This window comes from Podarcis filfolensis (assembly GCF_964270895.1).
Source record: "Podarcis filfolensis genome assembly, chromosome: 16".
NCBI lineage: Eukaryota > Metazoa > Chordata > Lepidosauria > Squamata > Lacertidae > Podarcis > Podarcis filfolensis.
In genome coordinates this window covers 28249080-28264500 of record NC_139620.1, presented here as the reverse complement: position 1 = coordinate 28264500, position 15421 = coordinate 28249080, and the positions used below count along the sequence as shown (strand labels likewise).

Genomic DNA, 15421 nt, shown 5'->3' with positions numbered 1-15421 from the left:
GTGCTGCCCAGTTTTTTTAAGCACCTCATTCTGCTGCATCTGTAAGCTGAGGCCCTTTGACTTTGGATATTTCCAAACATCTTTCTACAAAAAAGATTGTGTTGGAGTAGGGATAGCTATTGCTTAACATTTTTGGAGGGCTATGATTCTCTTTGTCTTTCTGTCTTGTATGCCAGCGGGGAAAAACACTCCAGATCTTTAACATTGAGATGAAAAGCAAAATGAAAGCACACACGATGGCAGAGGAAGTGATCTTCTGGAAATGGATTTCTGTGAATACCGTTGCCTTAGTGACAGAGACTGCAGTTTATCACTGGAGTATGGAAGGAGACTCTCTGCCCCAAAAGATGTTTGACAGGCACGCCAGTCTTGCAGGCTGCCAAATCATCAATTACAGAACTGATGAAAATCAGAAGTGGCTGCTCCTGATAGGAAATCTCTGCCCAGGTAAGGAAAGCTGTGGAGTGCAGAGGGTTTCAAAAGCATGCATTGAAGCATGTGGACTGTAGAAATTGGGAGACTAGAAGCCAAAACATTTTTGTGACAGCTGAGCTGTAAAGCAGAACTACTGAACATACAGTGAACTTGTAAGCTGTGGACATGGGGGTGCTTCTGTTCTGTTGAATTAGTGGTTGGAATCTCTTGATGGGAGGCGCCGGATAAGAGGCTCTAAATGGATTAAGGATCTTGACACTTCAGGCTCTTAAGTGCTTGCTGTACATTTAACGACTGTGATGCTTGCTCCATTAGCAAAATCGTGTGGTTGGTGCCATGCAGCTGTACTCAGTGGATCGAAAAGTTTTCCCAGCCTATAGAGGGACATGCAGCAGCCTTTGCAGAATTCAAATAGAAGGCAATGCCAAGCCTTCCACCCTCTTCTGTTTTGCTGTGCGAAGCCCTGCAGGAGGCAAGGTAAAAGCCTTTTATACTTGATCATTGCCTTTGTTGCTTACAGCTGCTTTTGGGCATAAGATCCAAGGCGATAAAACCATTTAAATGAAGTTCCTCAACCCCTCTGTAGCTTGCACCAGTGTAGTCTGTGCAAGTCCTTGTGAAAAATCAAGAGATCCTAGCTGCGCTTCAGGGTTTAGGATGGAACACTTGATGCTGATACTGCACCTCTCTTTAAGGCATGAGTAGTCAATGTGGTGCCATCCAGTTGTTGCTGAACTCTTATCATCCTTGGCCATTGGCAGTGCTGGCTGAGGCTGATGGAAGTTGTAGTCCAAAACGTCTGGTGTGCAACATGTTTTTCTGCTTTAAGGTGTCTCACCAAAATAGACCATTTTGAATTGTATTCTCAAAGTGCCAGTCAACATAGCCTTAATTTGGGCTGTAGAGCCAATATTATAGAACAGGCACATCCAACTTCCAAGAAACTGCGATCTAATCCCACTATAAAAAAAACTGGCAGTGATCTTCCCATTGGATTGACCAGAGTTGTTGAGCTTTTTTGGGGACGATCAATCGGGGTCCCAGGACCAGGATTGACCAGGGACACCCTGGGATCAACTGGTGGATCACGATCGACATGTTGGACATCCCTGCTATAGAACATTTAAACTTTGTGAAGAATGGAGAACGCTTAAGAAAAATCCATACCATTATTTTTAACAGTTTTCCATTCTGAGGAACACCTGATTTGAATGAGCTTTTCTCCTTTCAACTAAACAATTGATTTATAACCCTGTGGTGTTTCCCCAGCTGCATATAATTGAAGTGGGTCAACCTGCTGCTGGAAACCAACCCTTTGTCAAGAAAGCTGTTGATGTCTTTTTCCCTCCAGAGGCCCAAACGGATTTCCCAGTGGCAATGCAGGTAATGAATTGAGGAGTGCGTTTAAGACTTCCGGTGGCATGGCCAAAGCATATCAAGTGCAGCGGTAGTATTGCATGCCCTTTTTTAGCCCATAAACAACTGTTGTGTCAGAAAAATATGAACTTTGTTCCAAACACTTACATGCTGCCTTTCAGGGTGAAGTCCTCCCAAGGTGCCTTGCAAAAGATGAGTTGTGCGTGTGTATTCAAGATCATTCAGTGTCCTATACATAGCAGGGGCTCTTGAATGGAGCTGTATCCAGGCATGATGAACAGGTGCAAGGATGCTGTTTACTCCCACTCTGATGGCAATGCCAGTTGGTAACTCTTAGGCAGCTGTCAGCTGGATCTGTATCCAGACACAATTGAATACAACTCTCCACATTACCATATCAGTGTGTACAGTTGGTTTAAATGATACAAAATTGAGCGAGGCCAATGTTTAATGCAATTTGTCTGAGTTTATAGCACTGCTAGGCCAGGATCCAAACAAGCATGTAACTAGGCTGGATTGGATGCTGTAGTCCTATAAAGCAAGCCAGTCTTAAACTTAAAGGCGGCTTAGCCTAATCTGTTTATGACAGAATGGTGGAGGAGGGGTGGAGGCCTGCTGTTCAAAATTGCTGAATATATACCCTTAGAGTTGCACCCAGAGTGGAACTTCCTTGAAACTGAAAGCTGGATCTGAGCTTCTTGCAGCCATAGCGGCTTGCCCAAGGTCTTAAGTGCTTCAGTTTCACAGCTGAACTAGAGATTGACTTGTGACATATAGCCGTAGCTGTTAACAAGTATGAAATAATCCACTTGCACAATAAATTGAGTTTTTGCTGCTGTGCTAGGAAGAAACTTAAGTTAACTAGTGCAGGGGTCAGCAAACTTTTTCAGTAGGGGGCCAGTCCACTGTCCCTCAGACCTTGTGGGGGGCTGGACTATATTTTTTTTGGGGGGGGGAATGAACAAATTCCTATGCCCCACAAATAACCCAGTAAGTTAACTAGTGCAGGGGTCAGCAAACTTTTTCAGTAGGGGGCCAGTCCACTGTCCCTCAGACCTTGTGGGGGGCTGGACTATATTTTTTTTTGAGGGGGGAATGAACGAATTCCTATGCCCCAGAGATGCATTTTAAATAAAAGGACACATTCTACTCATGTAAAAACGTGCTGATTTAGAAGGTGATTGGGCCGAATCCGGCCCCCGGGCCTTAGTTTGCCTACCCATGAACTAGTGAATAACTTCTGAACTGTCCTGGTTAACCTTGTCTCTTTCTTGTACATTTGGTAGATTGGAACAAAGCATGGTGTTATCTATCTGATCACAAAATATGGATATATTCATATGTACGACTTGGAATCTGGAGTGTGCATCTACATGAACCGTATTAGTGCAGACACTATCTTTGTAACTGCACCTCATGAACCTACCTCAGGAATTATTGGTGTAAATAAAAAAGGACAGGTAAGAATGATGCCTATTGTTTTTGTCCATGGAGTTTTCTTGGCAGGGATACTGGAGTAGCTTGCTGGTTCCTGCTCCAGGTGGATCACGTTTAGTCAAAACTCTCCACTATGACCTGTCCATCTTGGGTGGCCCTGCACGGCATGGCTCATAGCTTCTCTGAGTTATTCAAGCCCCTTTGCCACGACAAAGGAAATCAGCCCTGAGTGCTCACTGGAAGGACAGATCCTGAAGCTGAGGCTCCAATACTTTGGCCACCTCATGAGAAGAGAAGACTCCCTGGAAAAGACCCTGATGTTGGGAAAGATTGAGGGCACAAGGAGAAGGGGATGACAGAGGACGAGATGGTTGGACAGTGTTCTCGAAGCTACTAACATAAGGTTGAGCAAACTGCGGGAGGCAGTGGAAGACAGGAGTGCCTGGCGTGCTCTGGTCCAGGGGGTCAAGGAGAGTCGGAAATGACTAAACAACAAGAAGAATGATGCATGAAACTTCTCAGCTGTAGATTAGCCATCACTTCAGTGTCTGCTTACTGTAATGCTGTCATTTAGGCTCTGAATCCTGACTGCTTTATCAGATCCAGGTGGCGGCTTTCCTTAAGTCACCACTTTGCTGGGCTCTGCACTGACGCTTAAGGATTTCAGCTCATTGGTTCAAAACGGTGAAAGAGATGCCGTTTAATGTCCTGAAGTGAGACCTCAAGTTCCCAAGCATGCATTCTCTAATGATCCGGATTGCAGCCTGCATTGGAGGGGTCGATGCATGCACACGTATGCTAACCTCTCTTGTTGTTAACAAATCAAATAACTCTTGAGATTAACGTGGTAGCTCCTCTATGATCACTGAATTAAACACTGCATCAGGCACAGATAAGAGGACTGATAGAATAGATTTCTCCAGCAAAAGTTCTAAGGTAAGCAGTAAAGCTGTTGAAATGACAACTGAGCAGTCAGGAAGGAAGGCTTCGTAAGAAAGAAAGTAAAATGAGAATCTTAAAGTAGAACTTCAGTGGTGAACATTATTGTATCCTGTACCTAACTGGTAGCAGTTGGCCTGGTGGTACTAGTCTCATTTATAATATTATAAAGTGACATTTTTGAATGTGCCACTTTTCCTCCAGACCAGTAATGCTCCTTTTATACAGTAGAGCAGGATTCCTCAACCTTGGCCCTCCAGATGTTTTTGGCCTACAACTCCCATGATCCCTAGCTAGCAGGACCAGTGGTCAGGGATGATGGGAATTGTAGTCTCAAAACATCTGGAGGGCCGAGGTTGAGGAAGCCTGTGGTAGAGTGTGCCTTGTCCTTTTTTAGACTTTACTGTGCACTCACTGACTCTCTTTCTCTTATAGGTACTCTCTGTTTGTGTGGAGGAAGATAACATTGTAAATTACGCCACCAATGTTCTCCAGAATCCTGATTTGGGTCTGCGCATGGCGATCAGGAGTAACTTAGCTGGGGCGGAAGAACTCTTTGCCAGGAAATTTAATACACTTTTTGCACAGGGAAATTATGCAGAAGCGGCTAAAGTGGCGGCATCTGCACCAAAGGTAAACATCTTTTTAAAAATTATTTTTTGGCCGAGGGTTTCGGGGGTGCACTCCAAACAGATTTTGTAGCCTTTGTTTGAAGCAACAGGCAATCCCAAGTTGTACGAGGGCACTGGTTCTGTCTTCCTTGAGGGGAGACATAGACGATTCTATTATAAAGATAGGGTGGCATTAAACTAAGTTGTATTCAGAGGACACCCATTGAAATGAATGCATATGACATAATTGCGGTGCAGCAGTTTACCTTATACTTACTACGTAAAACCCATGGTGGGTATTATTGACCAGAGCTATGAACTGGTTGCCCCATTGAATTCTTGCTTAGGATTGCAGCCCTAAGTGGGGATCAGGTAATCATGGAGTCACTGTCAGGGGTTGGTGGGAAGGCAGGATATAAATAAATACAATCATAATAATAAGTCCATCAATAACTTCAGGATACTTTATGGGAAGTGATTCATAAATGAAGGAAATAATGTTATGGAGCCCTCTTGTTCTGATGCGGGTTTTCTCCTGACTACCAATTGCTCATGTGATTGGAGTAGGAGGAGCAAGAGTTAGGAGAAGGCTATTGCCCCGATTCTTCGCTTGTGGAAAATGTGACGACAGACCTAGATCTAGCAGGATTTTTACGTTGGTGTTGGGCACGGTGGATTAAAAAATTAAATCAATGATTTATTTATTTATTTTAAAAAACCCTATGTTTTTCATTTAAATCAGATTTTTTAAAATTTAAATCGGAATTTTAAAATAAAATGCTTTTGGAGGAAAAAAAATCTTTCTAAAGATAGTTTTCTATTTAAGTTACATTATAGTCCAAAGGCTATTCATCAAGAAATAAGGATTTGTTTTAAGTTTTTCATGGGTGCTAAACCATTCATGTGTGCTAAAAAGTTTTTTTTATTAAAAAATTGTTTAACCACATCAGTTAACAAACATGGATACCTATGCTATAAATCTTACTTTTTAAGTTAAAATATAAACATTTAATTTATTAAACCTCACAATAATTTCATAATTATCTGTCTATGTATTTCTAATATTGTAACCAAATCAGTAATTTTTGATATAACGGTAAAAAACTACTCTGAAAATGTATTATTCCAAAAATGAAACCTTCAGTTGTTTGTAAATATTAAGATTATACCAGCAAGAATGAGTCTTTCTGTAAAAAAAATGATTTAAATCAAATCTTACTGACTAGTGATTTAAATCGATTTGGTTTAAATCAAATCCACCCTGGCCTTGGGAATTCTCAGCTGGCAAGCTGAGCAAGCTCTCTCTGCCTTGGATTTTCCCTTAAGGGAGACTTTTTAATAGAATCATGTTTCAATGTTCAGGGAATCTTGCGCACAAGTGATACCATCCGAAAGTTCCAGAGTGTACCAGCCCAGCCTGGGCAGGCCTCTCCCTTACTCCAGTACTTTGGGATCCTCCTCGATCAAGGCCAGCTCAATAAATTTGAGTCTCTGGAACTCTGCCGTCCTGTTCTTCAGCAAGGCCGCAAGCAGCTTTTAGAAAAATGGCTAAAAGAAGACAAGGTAAAGCAGGGGACCTCTTCAAAAATGTATTACGCTGTGGTCTGCTTTAAACAGTCGTCGTTCTGTTGCCTGTGCTGAAATTAACTAGCATTCCTATTTAGGCCCACGTACCCAAGCAGTAAGGGACACGGGTGGCGCTGTGGGTTAAACCACAGAGCCTAGGACTTGCCGATCAGAAGGTCGGCGGTTCGAATCCCCGCGACGGGGTGAGCTCCCGTTGCTCGGTCCCTGCTCCTGCCAACCTAGGAGTTTGAAAGCACCCCAAAAAGTGCAAGTAGATAAATAGGTACCGCTCCAGCGGGAAGGTAAACAGCGTTTCCGTGCGCTGCTCTGGTTCGCCACATGACCCGCTGCTCTTAGTCCTGCTGGCCACATGACCCGGAAGCTGTACATCTGCTCCCTTGGCCAATAAAGCAAGATGAGCGCCGCAACCCCAGAGTCGGCCACTACTGGACCTAATGGTCAGGGCTCCCTTTACGTTACCCAAGTAGTATAAAGCCTTGTTAGTGACAACAGTGCATTTTGTTGATTACCCACCTACATCCAACTGAGAGGTCTGCTGGCTTTTTGCTCTAACTACAGGCAAAATATCATTGATGGGAAATCTCCCTGTTGTGTAGACACTTACCCTAGAGCAGTGAAAATGGATTAGGCATGTCCTGTTGGTCACCAAATACACCATTTTTTAGTACTGGGAAAATAAACATAGTCCCAAGAAATCCACCAATGGACCATACATCAGCTAGGTACATACTGTAGATTGCGAAAATTTGATACTTTCCAAGGTATTTTATGATATCCATTTAAATTGAAAATGAGCAAAACTCTGAGCACTGAGCCACTCCTCTGACCCCCTTCCCGGTTTTATTTTAGTTCGCTCTGTTGTGTTGATGTAAACAAAGGCACCACTAAAATATTAATTTGAAAAAGAGATTTGGGCTGCATTTCTATAATTCCCACAGAGTTTTCTTCCTAAACAGTGAGGTAAATCGCTGAGATCCAGACAGGCATACCCTATATCTTCAAACAGTAGCAACTACATTTGCTTGCCATAAGCAGGGGTGGGTGGCAGCGTTTGCTGAGCTGGGTGTGGTGTTAATAGCTTTGAAATGCTGGTTCTATTGCAGTCTTACATTCGATGCCAGCAAACAAATTGCAGCTTAACACTTGGATCTGTGTTGATTCTGAAATGTTGTTTCTGTTTCAGCTGGAATGCTCCGAGGAGCTAGGAGACTTGGTGAAGGCTGCTGACCCAACCCTTGCCCTCAGTGTTTATCTCCGTGCGAATGTACCAAACAAAGTAATTCAGTGTTTTGCAGAAACTGGTCAATTCCAGAAAATAGTTCTTTATGCCAAAAAGGTAACTATCTTATTTTCCCCCTCTGAAAAGTATGTGATTGTGTAATGCACACCTTTGCAAGCCAGAAGCTTTTTGAACGCACAGTTAAATTTTATCTTTACCAAGATAAGAATAAGCCTCGGAACATTCCGGGATATCTGAAGTGTGATATGCAACGGCCCCACCTGGTAAAGTTTCAATTGCATAAGTCATGTGGTCTTTGGAGCATTCAGTAGACTATTCTGCGGACAAAAATGGCAAAAATCAGCTTCAGTACCTCAGGGCTTTTCCTGCGGGTGAATGAAACTTGCACCCTAAATTCTATAGGCTCTTGGATGTCTTTCAATTTAAAGGACTGAACTAGGATGGTCTGTGCACAGTACCGTGGTTGTCTTGCTAATCTCTGGCAATTTCATTTATTTAAAAGGTTAAGAAACCCCACCTTTCTATTTCAGAACTCCCAGGGTGGGTTTCAGTTAATATTAAAATAATATAATCTTTAGGATTTATCAAAAGACATGAAGCCCAGTGTTGTAAAAGCATAAGATTCTGTATTGGGTGAGCCTCACTGGGGAGTTCATTCCATGGATGAGTTTTCACAAATGAAGGTGTTTTTCCCTGGCTGTAATGTGCCTGATACCCTTATATTTGGGGTACCTGAAAGGCGATATTAATATTTTGGACAAATAGAAGTGGGTAATTCCAGATCCCAAACTGTATAAAGGATAAAAGCTAGGTATTGAATGGCGTTTGGAAAGAGCTTAGCAGCTACTGAAGTCATTGTGAAGTTGAACCGACAAGAATAGTCCCTTTGGACTGCTCCCCTTCCAGCAAATGAGAGGCTGTATCTTATATCAGTTGTACATCAGTTGTACAGCAACCCGACTGTAACATTCGAACCTGTACGTTGAATAATGGGCTAATCAATTTCTTGCCCTCATGTCATATGAAGCAAGTAAAAACCTGACTTGAGATGTGAGGTTGGGCTTAGCTACGTGTAATTTGCTGCGGCCTAGTTGTTTTTGGAATATATTAGCAAAATGCAGGAATATATTGAGTTAAAGAAAAACTTACTTAACATCTTGAAATTTGACCTTTTAGGTTGGTTATACTCCGGATTGGATTTTCTTATTGAGGAGTGTGATGAGGGTCAGCCCAGATCAGGGTCTTCAGTTTGCTCAGATGTTGGTACAGGATGAAGAGCCACTAGCCAACATCAATCAGGTAAGCACTAGCTCGGTCTGTTGCAATTCCAGGAGATAAAGCTGGAATAAAATGCCCCTCAAGTCCTAATACAGCTAAATGAATACCCATCTTGTTTAAATGTCTACAGTTTTTCTCATGATCTTGCAATTCTGAAAAATTAACCAACTTACCTAATTGCAAAAGTTGCTGGCTATAGGTTTCAAAGCAGTGTAAGGAATTATCAAAAGGGTAAAGAATTATACCTTAGTAGCTATGGGCAGTGACAACTCAAATTTACATGTAAGGGATTCTATTTCGACCAACTCCTTTTTAGCAAGACATAAAGAACTGGGTAAAACTTATTTTGAAAACTACACTATAGTTTTTCAGAAGAGAAACAAGGTTAAACATACTTGATATGTGATGGGCACCTGGACATGAAGTGGAACAAATATTGTTATTTGGAAACATTGAATTCAGCTATGTTCTTACGTTGTGGTTTGGAAACATTGGGAGCTTAAAGTCTGTATTTGGTGAATTAAAGATTTGTTTATTTTTTAGACCTACAACTAACTGGTACAATGTATTTGCATGCATAAAATAAAGTAAGTTTTGTAGCACACTTAGGCAATGGTTTACTTGTCTGATGGCCATTTGTTTGATTCCTATTCTGTAGATTGTTGATGTATTCATGGAGAACAGTTTGATTCAGCAGTGTACCTCCTTTTTGTTGGATGCCTTGAAAAATAACCGTCCGGCCGAAGGCCACCTCCAGACTCGTCTGCTTGAGATGAACCTCATTCATGCTCCACAGGTAAACTCTCCTGGGTTGGATGGGTTTTGTGGTGGTGTTTTTTTGAAGCCTACCTTTCTCATTCCTTCTTGAGGGAGGCAGTTGTTATTTTGCCAAAGACGGCTCTGTGTAACAATCTACCCATATATTTCATGCAGAAGATCACCCACAAGGGTTTTAAGAACACTGATTCCTCTTTTTATAAATTGACTTGCACTGTTGCTAATCCCTAGGTTGCAGATGCTATCCTGGGAAACCAGATGTTCACACATTATGACCGTGCCCACATTGCCCAACTTTGTGAAAAGGCAGGCTTGTTACAGAGAGCATTGGAACACTACACTGATCTTTACGACATCAAGCGAGCTGTTGTTCATACCCATCTTTTGAACCCGGAGGTAAGATAATGTGCAGCTGAGCATATATGCACACTTAACCAGTTAGGGTTCATGCACCGTTCTCCTTTGTGTTCTTTAGCTAGTTAGTTAGTTAGTTGGTTGGTTGCTTCCTTTCCTACAGACCCTTCAGACCTCCCCTTTTTGCTTCCAGTGATCTTCTGCTTCTAGACAAGCCAGTGTGGTATAATAGTGTGCTGGGTCAGGACTGGGGAGACCCAAGTTCAAATCCTTAGTTGGCTATAAAGCTTGCTGATGACTTGGGGCTACACACTCAACCTAATGTACTCTACAGGGTGGTTGTGAGGATAAAACGAAGGGAGCAAAAGAAGGCCTCTCCCCTGCCCTCCATGCGTACCTTGGCTCTCCTGAAACAACCAAAACATGATAATGGACCTCAGTGCTTTAATACACCTTTCTGCTTCCCTTAGATTGGTAGATAATTGAAACTCACGATACGGTAGCCATTCATGTCATGGTGTGAACCTGCTTGAATTATTTGCTGCTTCTTTCCTCAGTGGCTTGTGAACTTCTTTGGCTCTCTATCAGTTGAAGATTCTGTTGAGTGCCTACGTGCTATGCTGTCCGCCAACATCCGACAAAACCTACAGCTCTGTGTGCAAGTGGCGTCTAAATACCACGAGCAGCTGGGCACCCAGTCTCTTGTGGAGCTGTTTGAATCCTTTAAAAGTTACGAAGGTAAGCCTCGGAAGCAACAAATAGTGCTCGCTCACCTTGAACTTGTTTTACCGAGGACTGCAGAATGTCAGATAATGGAGGTGGGAGGCTGTTTTTATAGAAGCACTGAAAACAACAAAATGCAAGTGCATTTTTTTACACGTTTCTGGCCCCTGTGAGAGGGTAGCAGTACCTAGCAATGTTGTCAAAGCTAAAATCGTGGCTGAGGTTGAGGACAAGGCACTGCAAATTTTCTACTAATGGAGAAGAGCAAGAAGTAGAATACACTGTGCAAAATAGGCATGTGTATTAGTAAATTTGTATAGTTTAGAGGTAGTAAAAGTAATATTTTTCTTACCCAGCAGATTTTTCACTGTAACTATTACAGTGCAGCCTAAAGCCATGTCTACATTTGTAGTTCTAATATTAAAAGGGATGGGGCTCTAGTAAGCAGTTTGCAAGCAGCAAGGAGCTCACAAATCCTGTCTTAAAAGGTAGCTTCTAATTCTTAAAATATTTGCCTGAAATAATGGCTAGCAAATCTTTTAAACTACTTAGATTCCCAAACATGCCTACTGAATATTTAGCTAGTAGGTTTTCTAATAGATCAGTAAAGTCACATTTTTATGTATGTAGAGCAGGCCAAATCGAAGATGTTGTACACTGTATCTTATACTGTATTTTATATAATTTACCAAGGGCTAAGTTCATTCTTCCCTTTCAGACTTTCCTAGAAGGCCAAACAGATAGTTTTAAGATATAGGGTAGCTTTATTTGCATTTCTGCAAAAAAGATAAAAGAGGCATTTTAAAAGGCATATTAGTGTGGAATGTTATGGGTAGTCTTGAACTAAATAAATATTTTAAATTCTGTATTCACAGGGTTTAGCCCTGTCTTATTGGACTGATTATCTCCCCATATTGTAATGGTCATTGGCTGCAAAGAGTTATTCCTGACCTGACTAGTGTATTACTTAATTGATTTTTTCGCAGGATTTGTAAGAAATGGAAATTTAACCAATCATGGAAGGAGTACTATTAAAGATGCTAGAATGAGGGGAGGAAATAAGAAAACCAATACTTATTTCTAGAAGCTGCTAAAAGAATTTAATCAAGTGAATTGTTTATACATCTGAGTTAGGAGTGCAATGCTGAAAATGCTTCCTAATTTTAAAGCATGGATTAAGGCCATTTTCATTACTGGCTATTGGATCATAGTTTGTTGGGCGACTGGTCCTTTGTCTTCAAACACTGGTTTTTTGAACCATGCCTTCTTGAAGCTGTTTATATTTGATGCTTGTAGAGGTGCCTTTCTTTTCTCTCTTCACCTCCACCCCAATATGGACACCCCCCCAACCTCTTAAACCTGTCTCTCTAGGGCTGTTTTATTTCCTGGGCTCTATTGTGAACTTCAGTCAAGACCCAGATGTCCACTTTAAGTATATCCAGGCAGCTTGCAAGACTGGCCAAATCAAAGAGGTAGAAAGAATCTGCCGAGAAAGCAATTGTTATAATCCAGAACGGGTGAAGAACTTTCTGAAGGTAAAACACCCACAGTACCAAACCGAGTGGTGGTATTTTAAATGTCTGTTTAGATTTTTTTTCTGTGTCACCCTTGTTTGTCAATATGTTTGTTTTATTTTAAATTGTGTTAACTTTTTATGTTTGTTTGCTGCCCTGGGAAGAAGGGTGGGATGATGATGATGATGATGATGATGATGATGATGATGATTCAGTCCTTAATTCTGTTTTTACTGCCCTCTCGGGTTTGCTACTTTAATACCACATTGGTGATCTCTCATAATATAACCTGAGGTCATCCGATTAAATTGAATATTCGGGAGAATTCATTTCAGACAAACAAACAAAAGTACTACTTCACACAGTTCATAGTTATCCTTTGGAATTCTCTTCCACAAGATGGCTTTAAAAGGGGATTGGGCAAGTTTGTGGAGGATATGGCTACTAAGCCATGATGACTCCCGTATTTACTCCAATCTAATGCTCACCTTTTTTTTTGGCAAAATTATGTTGCGAAAATGAAGGTTCACATTAGATTCAATGTTGCATTTGCATTCGCCAGACTCGAGTAAATATGGTATATCTTGCCTCTAGTACTGAATACAGTATGCTGAGAGAACGCTAGCAGGAGAGGGCTACCAACCGTTCTTCTTGGTTGTGAGTTCCTCACAGGCATCTTGTTTGTTGCTGTGGGAAAACCAGATGCTGGACTAGAGGGAAATTTTGTCTGAAGCGCTCTTGCGGAAAGCTCCCCACTCTCCTTTCATGAGTTGAGGAGCAAATAATATGAGCAGAGAGACCTCTGATAATAGGAAGACTGCTTTAGAACGTAGTGTGAGATGTTAGTAGAGACAGGGCTTTAGACCTGTGATAGAACAGAGGAAAGGGGACATGCATCCCAGAGTTCAGATGGGCAGAGTTAGGAGAGGGACTGAAGAGAGCACTCAGGGGTGCAGATAAAAAAAGAGAGCCTACGCACAGTGGGTGTTGCTTACTTGTCAGGGGACTGCCATCGGAAAAGGGAAGGGAGGCAGAGAGGCCGTTGGAATACAGGAATACAGCAGTTCCTCTTCCTGCAGTGGGGAATGCCATACCTCTGGTGGGGAAGGGGGGAAGGGACCAAAGGATGCTGCTGGGAGCCCCAGCGCCACACCTCGTTAGTCTGAGGGTAGGGGAAGCCACACCTCCGGGGTAAAGGAGGGGAAAGGGCTAGAGCAGGGGTCTGCAACCCGCGGCTCCGGAGCCGCATGTGGCTCTTTTACACCTTTGCTGCGGCTCCGGGGCGGATACTAGCAAGGGGAGGAGGCACATTGTGCGCCCTGACACTCCCCACTGTGGCGGGCGTTGTACTGGCTGTGATGTCGCATGGGGGCGGTGCGTGCGTTAGTCACGCACCGTCCCGACGTCACCTTCCCACCCACTGTCAGATCGGACATTAAGGTAAGAAACAATATATGCAGTGTTATATTTGTTTTAAATGTCGCAATGGTTTTGCTGCTCCCAGTTGTTTTTTCTTTGGAAACGGGTCCAAGTGGCTCTTTTTGTCTTAAAGGTTGCAGACCCCTGGGCTAGAGGATGCTGCGGGGAGCCTCAGAACCACTCCTGGCCAAGCTGGCCAGGAGGGAAACATGCCTCTTGCACAGAGGAGTAAAACGCAGAAAAGGAAGGAAATGGCTGGGGGTTACTAAGTTCTTATGTTGGGGGAGGACCCGGAAAGAACCACTCCTGGATTCTGCTAGCGATTGAGGCTGACATGAACTGATGGTTCTGCACTGTAAATAGTTTTTGCACCAAAATAAAGCCTGTAAAAGACAGGTTGGAGTCCTGCCTGGTTACTCACGAGCAACCGCCACTGACATCTGACATTACTGAACTGATAGAAATGCCCTTCTGCACTGAAGAGGACTACACCTTTCCATTCCATTGACAATAAATGCACATAGTGGCCCTTGGTAATCTATTGCAGAGGAAACGTGTAATTTCTGGAAAGAGAAGCGCAGCCATGTTGTTTGCCTGTGTCACATAAGTAGTCCATGTTCCACAGTATTGAGCTGGGTTCTTTTGTAATTAACCAGGTTTCCATTCAAGTTTTTCTCTCTTGGACTTCTTTTCTTGCTTGTATACTTTATTGTTGCTCTCTTTCTCATGGTATGTTGCTGTATTTGCATCTCTCCGTTTCTACAGGAAGCTAAGCTCACAGACCAGCTTCCCCTGATAATCGTCTGTGACAGATTTGACTTCGTCCATGACCTGGTTCTCTATTTGTACCGTAACAACTTGCAGAAATACATTGAGATCTATGTTCAAAAGGTAATGTATCTACACATGCGGTAATTTGATTCATAACTTTTAAGAACATGCTTTTGATGTCAGTGACAGCAAATCCTTACCTTAGACATTCAGCAGAAAATGTGATCAGGAAGTAATCAGAGGATACTCAATATGAAATTTTAAGCATAGCTAAAATTTATTTAATGATGTTTTTGAATTGGTTGCAACCTGCAGTTTACCAATGTGTCTGTATAACAATAGTTTGGACATTTTTTGGTGAGACCTGAAACTAAAAATAATGACTTGTTCTAGGTAAATCCAAGTCGTATTCCAGCCGTGGTTGGAGGGCTTCTAGATGTGGATTGTTCTGAAGATGTTATCAAGAACTTGATCATGGTGGTGAGAGGCCAGTTCTCAACAGATGAACTGGTAGCTGAAGTGGAAAAAAGAAATAGGTAAGACTTGCAGACAAACTAATTTTAGTTATTGTTCAGAATTCCTTTATTTCTAAAACTTCTTAGATTCCAACTGCAAAGCTATTTGCTTGTAAAAAAAACCACTGTGTCAAAATACTTCAAAAAACCACTTTAAGTCAGTACCCTTATTAGACCAACTTTTTTCTCTTGGTCACACTTTCAGAATAAAAATTTGCTGCCACCATACCATTTTTTTAATTGATAAGAAATACATTGGAAAACAAAAAGAAACAACTCCTGGCAGTACTTGATTTATAACACAGAACACAACTACTTTATGATGTGATCATGGGACATCCAGAAAATATAAAACCATGCAGCTACATAAGAACACGAATCAGTCCCAAAATACGAACAAGCCTCTTTCCTTTGTACCTTAAGTATGCGTACAAACTCAATGAG

The 15421-nt window shown here is 42.0% G+C and overlaps 1 protein-coding gene across 1 annotated transcript in view; it reads left to right on the top strand.

The window, feature by feature from the left end:
* The window catches only part of LOC310751013 (clathrin heavy chain 1-like), a 56380-nt gene that overhangs the window by 15453 nt on the left and 25506 nt on the right, over positions 1–15421 (top strand). The window contains 18 exon segments of the mRNA XM_083589683.1: positions 177–178; positions 180–434; positions 436–447; positions 751–801; positions 803–845; positions 848–912; positions 1705–1818; positions 3099–3272; positions 4624–4821; positions 6162–6362; positions 7570–7722; positions 8803–8925; positions 9563–9700; positions 9913–10077; positions 10593–10773; positions 12130–12293; positions 14457–14582; positions 14856–14998. Coding sequence (XP_083445809.1) covers positions 177–178; positions 180–434; positions 436–447; positions 751–801; positions 803–845; positions 848–912; positions 1705–1818; positions 3099–3272; positions 4624–4821; positions 6162–6362; positions 7570–7722; positions 8803–8925; positions 9563–9700; positions 9913–10077; positions 10593–10773; positions 12130–12293; positions 14457–14582; positions 14856–14998 — 2308 coding nt within the window.